We start from the raw sequence: 8,309 nt of genomic DNA on the forward strand, positions 1-8,309 counted from the left end.
ATTTTAACATTCTCTGCAACCTCAACAATTTTTGTCAACAAACTCACAAATAAACAGAAGTCCTATATGTTCAGGGCTTTTTCTTTCTTTGCTCCCATCCCTTTCTACTACCTGTCACCCTGCTCAAGGTCTCTAAGCCAAACACTGTCTTAATCAGGCCCCTTTCATCTTTCTCCGAACCCCTTGACTCCTTATCTGTGCACCCAGTAAGACCTCCTCCATATTCTGGGTACCCTTCACCATCACCTCCTCTGCTACCCCCTCAACTCCCAAAGGCTGAGGTGACTGTGCCTCCAACACCCATCCCCTCCCCAAAGCCAAACCCTTTGGACTCCCTGGAGTCTCTCTCTCTCCTTCCCTGCTCCCTCCCTGTTCAGTCTCCTCTGAGCCAACACCTGCAGCCTCTAACAGACCTCTCCCAGATAGGGAAGCAGCACACAAATCCGTGGTTGCTGCCCTGAGACCAGCAGGAGGGAGGAGTCAGAAAGCTCTGGGAAGTAACGACTTAAATCACCTGCCGCACTTTTGATTTCAATATCCTCTGAAATCTCTACAATTTCTGCCAGTAAACTCACGAATAGTCTGAGATTCTGTACATCCAGGCCTCCTTTTCTCTGCACTCCCATCCCTTTCTCTGTATTTCCTGCTCCCCTTCCCAAGTCCACTTGACTAAAGAAAATTCCTCCTCTCCTCCTGCTTCTGCACACCCCTCTGGTGTCTACCTTTGCAGACCTGCCTAAACAACTTGTCTCCCCTCCTACTCACCCATCTCCCTATGCTGGCCAAAGCACTGGGTGGGGCATATCTTTTCAAAGCTTTTTTTCAGGCATGGCCTAAACCCATCTAAAGATCAAATTTTAATGGCTGAAAACAAGTTGGCCTACAAACTTTCTATTTTCCTACTTCCCATATTTTCCCAGAAAACAACTGAATAAATAGTGTAGCTTTATCTGACCTCTGGCTAGACAAAGAAGATAAACTACTATGAGGGAGAGGTCAAACAAACATCTACTCTCCATCTTATGATTTGTTTCTCCACTACCCGACTCCCAAGGTACCATAATGTATTAGTCTGAGTACTTTAGAAAAACAAATCCACAGAAATTCATATATGAGAGAGTTTTATATAAAGGTTAAGTGGACATCAAGAAAACATCCCAACCCAGTGCTGCCCAAGCCCACAAGTCCAATATTAACTCATATGTCCGACACCAATCCGCAAAGTCCTCCTCCATCTCACAAAGCACATGCAATGATGCCGACTGCAGGAGGAAAGCTGAACCAGTGAACCTGTAAGCATCTTAGAGCTGGCAGGGGTTGCTCCAGCACCCAGGACTGCATTTGGGTAGGTCCATGCGGCTTCTCCTTGGGGATGTCCTGCAGGAAGTGAGCCTTGCTAGCTGAAGCAGGAACTGGCTAAGGCAGCTGCACCCTCATCCGACCATCAGAAAACAAGAGACCCAAGCACTCGAAAGGCAAGGCTCACCTAGCCATTTATCTCTCTGCCCTTCAATTAACCCCACCTGTGTTTATCAGCCAGGTTGGCACAATAAACTAACTACCTCAATTCACCCCTTGCCAACTTGGCACATGTACATAATTCTTTAGCCTCACACTTGCAATTAGGTAACACCTATACCTTAATCCTATAATCCTGTGAATATGTTCCCTCACCTATGAAAGTTTGTAAGCCAACCACTTCATGCCTTTATAAACTAACTACATCAGGGATAGTGGGGGATGATAGGGAGGGAAAGGGGCTTTCAGGAATTAAAAATGAAGGCTGAAGGGTGTAGGGAGCACTAGAACTGACTGTGATTGTACAACTCATTTTAAAGATGATTCAACCATGACCAGCAGGAAGGGGGGTGGGGGGTCTCCTTGATATGATTGAATGGTTGAATTATTGAATAGTATGATATGTAAATTATGTGCCAATAAAACTGTTATTAAAATTTTTATTTTAAATACCACGGCATGGGTCAGGCACACCTTAGCCCTTAAAGTAACATCCTTTATTTTCAAGGTGGATTTCACAGATGCAGGTAGGTTAAAATTTAACACGTTATCATTTGATCACCCTTTTGAGTCATTTTTAAATTGTTCTAATTTATTTTCTATGCAAGTTTTTCTGTTTTATTCTGTTATTGCTATTTGTTGTTGCTGTTTTTGTATGTTTTTCTGTATATGAAATCCAAGATAAGTAAATCTAAGGAGACAGTAACTGGGTAAAGGATTTCTTGCAGGTATGGCAAGGGAAGTTAGGGGGGTATGGGGAGCTAATAACAATGGGTACAAGAAAGAAGAAAATGCCCTAAAATTGATTGTGGTGATGATTGTACAACTCTTCTTGATATAGTTGAACTATTGATTTATATGATACATGGATTATGTGGCAAAAAAAACTGCTCTAAGAAATTTAAAAAATAAAGAGGTCTTGTGCAGCAGATTTACACAATGTAGTGCATTATCTGATCTATGGACTGCTGCTTCTATGATCATTGATTGTGGATCCAAACAAGATTAAATCCTTGACAACTTTAGTCTTTTCCCTGTTTGTCATGATGTTACCTGTTGGTCCAGTTGGGAGAACTTTAGTCTTCTTTGCATTGACTTGTAATCCATAACCAAGGCTGCTATCCCTGTTCTTCATCAGCAAGTGTTTCACGTCCTCCTTACTTTCAGCAAGCAACGTTGTGTCAGCTGCATGTCACAGGTTGTTAATAAGCCTTCCTCCAATCCTAATGCCACATTCTTCTTCATATGATACAGCTTCTCTGATTATTTGTTCAGCAGGCAGACTGAACAAATATGGGGAGTGGATACGAACCTGATACCTTTCTTGATTTTAAAACATGAAATATTCCTTTGTTCTATTTGAACAACTGCCTCTTGTCTCTGCTTTTGAAAGGCAGGAAGATTAGGGGTAGAGGGGGTTGTCTCCACCAAATGCCTATGCAAAACAAAAATTAGATGCTCATGCCACAACAAAAGGATTGGAAAGAAATAAGGCACACATTAGACACCTATGGGGATGATCCAAAGTTGGAGATGCTCAGACCAAGGTCACCTAGACACAGGTGAGGGTCAACCTGGCACACCCACTAGGCACCGGCAACATTGAATCACACATTTGCCTGAAATCAGCCACTAAGGTGGGCCAATATCTTCAACCATGCTCCCCCACTAAATAGCAGCAACTGAGGGCAGCCCACTCTCTCTTTCAGGTACTCTCTTTCAGATACATTTTCAAGTGCTCTCTTTCAGGTCCGGGGGTGGGATCTCTCCTGCACATGGGCACACTCTTTCAGGACTCACACTCTCTTCTTTTTCCAGTTCTAGGGCTCCTTTTTTGGTTCTGTGGACTCCACTTTCCAGCCATTTTTTCATTTTTTGCTCTCCCCTGAAGCATCCATTTTCAGTCGCAAACTCTCCCACAGCCCCTACCATATGGCCTTGTATGATTTCCAGAGATAGCGTGTACTTGCTGAGACTGTATTACCCAAAACTTCCCTTTCCCTCATAAAAAGCTACTTGGATTTACAAAAGTGCTTCTGCAGTGTGAATTCTTTCAGCGTGGAGAAGCAAGAACCAAGGAAAACCATCCCAGAAACCAAACATTTTCAGCCAAGAGCCATCTGACATCAGCAATGATATCCTTTGTTCCACATCTTCTGAATCTGGCCTGAATTGCTGGCAGCCCCTGGCAATGGACTGTTGCAGCCATTGTTGTGTGATCTTCAGCAAAATTTTACTTGCATGTGATATCAATGACTATAAGACCCTTGGAAAGATTTGTGGATCTACACAGTACAGTAAAAGTGGTTTCTTTTTTTTTTTTCTTTTCTTTTTTTTAAGAACAATTTTCATTTTATTTCCTTTCAGATTTGTTTTTCTTCAGCTCTAATCTTTACATAGGCTTTGGAAGAGGTCGTGGGGCAGCACCTGGAGGTCTAAATCGAGGTGGGAGTTCGGTCCTTCCGGGCTTCACGTGACCGGTTCCTGACCAATTTGCTGTGAATGACACAGCTCACACAGTAATGCCCCTTCACGTACAGCTTGGGAAGCAAGTATGCATCAAAGACATTCGCTTCAAAAATGGGCTGCACATGGCAGCGGCCTTTCTTAGCCTGACCGTTGTTACGCCTTTTCTTTGTCATCTCAGAAGCCAGGACGCGAAAGAAAGATAGAAGTGTTTTCTGAATACAATGATCCCTTGTGACTTGAGAAGAAATGCCAAGATAAATCTATGACGTGCCATGGAATTCCTAATATCTTCTTGTCTTCCACCTACTCCATTACATTATCATTCACAACAAATGCTTGAAAGGATTAGGAACAACTTTATGTGGGAAACTGAGGACTTGGAAGAAAGTGTACATGGCCCTTTCTCTACACTCAGGACCACAGGGCTTGGCAGACCAGCACTAGTGTCCAGGCATACCCGCACAGTCCCAGGACCATGGATAGCGCCCAGATGCATACATTCCAGAAAGGACATTTACTCCATAAGTATCCCGCATGAAAATGCTAATATAAAGCAGTCTCCTACAGACGCCTTGCTCCTCACATATGCAATAAGGGATGCTTATTCATTAAGAGCACCCGCTTCCTTTGTCCTTTACTCTTAAGAAGCAATTTACACCTTTGTCTGCTGCACACCTGGTACTTCTCCTAAAGTGTTCCCCTAGAGAGCTCCGGATCTCCAAGAGTCACACATTGCCCAGTCTGTGTATGTATTAACAAGAGGCTTGCAGGCCTCATTACAATAAAACCCCATTGTTGAATAAACTCGAGACTCTTCTCCCGATATTGGAGATCAGTCTCCTGTGCTCTCCTCAGGACCCCATTCAACTGTGAGGCTGGACCCCACCACCTTGTAATGTGCCCCAGTGTTCCCATTGGCAAAGGCATCACTAAGCCCATGCAGTAAATGTCCAGATGTGAAAGTAAAACCAATTTATGGTAATCGTCCCTGATTCTGAGCTAAAACAAATGTTTTAATAATGGAATTCCAAACCTATCAATGTAAACATCAATCAGACAGGTGATAAAATTTGAGGCCCTAGGTAATTTTTTATGGATAATGTCTCCACCCAGATTGCTTCATCTCCAAGTTCAGACTTGGAGTTAATCAGTATTCTTTGTCATCAACTATTGGGTCCAGAGAGGCTAGGAAGTAGGTGGTTTAATTACATTCTGCTTACCTGTAATGAGTCTCTCAGGAAATCTGGTCCCAGTGGCCATGGAGGCTCCTGTAAATGCCTGTTCTGTGATTTCCCCCAAACATCCTTCCTGCATACAGGGCCAAGGCCAATGCCAAGAGCCTCTTGTCTTCACTCACTCAGGACTTACCTATATTTCCAGAACTTCCCAGACTTTAGAAAACAGTGGAGCATTGATCACTCCATAGTGACAGCTGCACTTCTCCCAGGTAAGACTATACCAGTGGAATTGTCAATATTTACTGAAAACTAAATTTAGGAGCTTCCTTTGCTAAATTTTGCAGAGTCCACAGAACAGTAATAGGAGTCCTAAATCCACCATCTATGATAAATTCTCTTGTCTCTTTAAGAGTAACTAAATACTTGGGATGTGAACTGTGAGATGTAAGATAAGTAAATAAAAAGTTGATCTGTATATATGACTGTGTTTTACATCATAAAACCTAAAAGAAGGGAAAAAGAGTCAATGAACACAGTAGGAATAGCATTAAGGTTTCCTGTTAGAAATTGGGAGTGTAGATACGGTAAACAGTTGTTTTCTTAGAAACTCTGTTAACTGATTTACAATGTGGTCCATCCAGGAGTTTGATTGTCATATCTTAACTATCTATGTGCAGGTTTCTGAATTTGCTGTCGTGTATTAACTTGTGATTATGCCCATGAATGGAGCAAACCAATCCTCTGTCTCCGAGTTCCTCCTCCTGGGGCTCCCCGGGCAGCCTCAGCAGCAGCAGCTCCTCTTCACGCTCTTCCTGAGCATGTACTTGGCCACAGTCCTGGGAAACCTGCTCATCATCCTGGCCATCAGCACAGACTCCCGCCTGCACACCCCCATGTACTTCTTCCTCAGCAACCTGTCCTTCGTGGACATCTGTTTCTCCTCCACCACTGTTCCCAAAATCCTGAGTAATCACTTACTTGGGAGTCAGGCGATCTCCTATGCTGGGTGTCTCACACAGCTGTATTATCTTATTGCCCTTGCCGACATGGACAATTTCCTCCTGGCTGTGATGGCCTATGACCGCTTTGTTGCCGTGTGCCACCCCTTGCACTACACAACTAAGATGACCCCTCAGCTCTGTGCTCTGCTGGTCACTGGGTCTTGGATCATTGCCAATTTAAATGCTCTGTTGCACACCCTGCTGATAACTCCACTCTCATTCTGTGCAGACAACAGGATCCCCCACTTCTTCTGTGACGTGAGTCTCCTGAAACTCTCCTGCTCTGACACACAAATCAACGAGATGATGGTTCTTATTGAGGGAGGCCTCATAATGATAATGCCGTTGGTTTGTATCCTGGTTTCCTATATCTGTATCACCTGTGCTGTTGTGAGAGTCCCATCAGCAAAAGGAAAGTGGAAAGCCTTCTCCACCTGTGGCTCCCACCTGGCTGTGGTATCCCTCTTCTACGGCACCATCATTGCTGTGTATTTCAACCCTTCATCCTCCCAGTCAGCTGAGACAGACATCGCAGCTACTCTGATGTCCACAGTGGTGACCCCCATGTTAAACCCTTTCATCTACAGCCTGAGGAACAAGGACATGAAAGGAGCTCTAAGAAAAATGATTTCCATGGAATTCTCTTCTGCTCAGTATTAACATGGATTCATATGGGAGCCAGCATATAATAATATCCGATGTACTTGGCCCACTGTGTTAAACTTAAGCAGGTTTCCTTTGTAAGAAGTTCACTTATTTACATGGTAAAAATGAAAGGGTTTTTGTTTCGTTTTGTTTTGTAACATGATATTTTATTGGATGGATTTGTGGCGAAATTTTTACACGGTAAGTTCAGTTCCCAGTCGATGATTTCCACGTGAATTCTTTGGAGACATTTGTTCCCATTTACCATGATGGGTCAACAGTCTCTCTCAATGTGTTCTGTTTGTTCAATTTCCAGTATCTCCCTGCCCCGTCATCTTCTAGTCTTTACTTTTGAGTAATTGTTGATCTTTTGGTCTCATATGATGGTTTTTAAATAGGGTACGTATCTTACAGGTAACATCCTTTATTGTTTGTACCACTGTGCCATAACGGTAATCTCAGGAGATAGATTCATTACAGGGGAAAAACCATCAGGGCGTCTTCTGTTCTCTCCTATTCCAGATTGTCTGTTTTTTTTGTTGTTAAGGTGATGGTGGTGGTGGTGGTGGTGGTATTAAGAATTTGAGGATACTCCAAATTTATCTCCTATTCTTCTCAGAACTAACTATTGTGCCCCTGATAAGAACAGTCTGTGGTGGTAGTCAAGCACCATGTAGGTCTTCTGGTCTCAAAATAGATGAGGCTGTGAGTCATGTAGACTTTTGAGTAGAAACTCATCTTTATGTCTTAGTTACTAGTAAGCTTTTAAGAGCCCAGACAATAATCACCAAAGTAAGATGTAGAATATGACCTTATGAACTATGTTATGCTCTCATTTAAACTGTGGTCCTAAGCCCTCAAGGTGTCTGTGACAGCCCCTCAAGGTGTTTGTTTATGGCTAAGAGATTTGCATAACTTCCCTATGTCTATGCAACTATTTAAAACAAAACTTTTCACTGCCATCAAGTCAATTCTGACTTTTAGCCATCCTGTAGGATAGAGTAGAACTGGCCCTTGGAGTGTCTGAGACCCTAAATCCCAGGAGTAGAGAGCCTCATTTTTTGGTGCTTTCAAACTGCTGACCTTAAGGTTGGCAGCCCAGTGTGTAACTATAATGCTACTATATACCTGGATATATTTGCAATACTTGAAAATATGTACTTAGAAATATACCCTGCCTAACCTATATATGCTCCAACAGTCTGAATACTTTGTTTGGGCCGGGTCCAGACCAGGAAGCTCCCACCTCTTCTCCAGCACCTTGGGATGACAAATGACCTGCCAAACTTCAAAGCCCCTTCTCCCCAGCCTCTCAGGGAGATGGATAACCTGCCAAACTTCAAAGCCCCCTCCCCCAACATTCCAGCGAATGAGTTTGGTTTCTCACGGACTACATCCTGACTCAAGACCCCGCAGCTGCAGCAATGAAAATTTCCCTTTCTCTTATTAGCACATACCTCCTCAACTCAAGCCCTATATATATCCTACCACCTTACTG

At 43.2% G+C, this 8,309-nt stretch overlaps 1 protein-coding gene across 1 annotated transcript; it reads left to right on the forward strand.

Annotated features, from left to right (window-relative positions):
* Positions 1-5,878: 5,878 nt before the first annotated feature.
* On the forward strand, positions 5,879-6,826 carry LOC115867981 (olfactory receptor 1361-like). Its single transcript, XM_030884388.1, has one exon. The coding sequence runs from the start codon at positions 5,879-5,881 to the stop codon at positions 6,824-6,826; it is 948 nt and encodes a 315-aa protein (XP_030740248.1).
* Positions 6,827-8,309: the final 1,483 nt, after the last annotated feature.

The sequence above is a fragment of the Echinops telfairi genome, unplaced genomic scaffold, assembly GCF_000313985.2.
Source record: "Echinops telfairi isolate 266 unplaced genomic scaffold, ASM31398v2 ScPeMD7_5;HRSCAF=22, whole genome shotgun sequence".
In the NCBI taxonomy this organism is placed as follows: domain Eukaryota; kingdom Metazoa; phylum Chordata; class Mammalia; order Afrosoricida; family Tenrecidae; genus Echinops; species Echinops telfairi.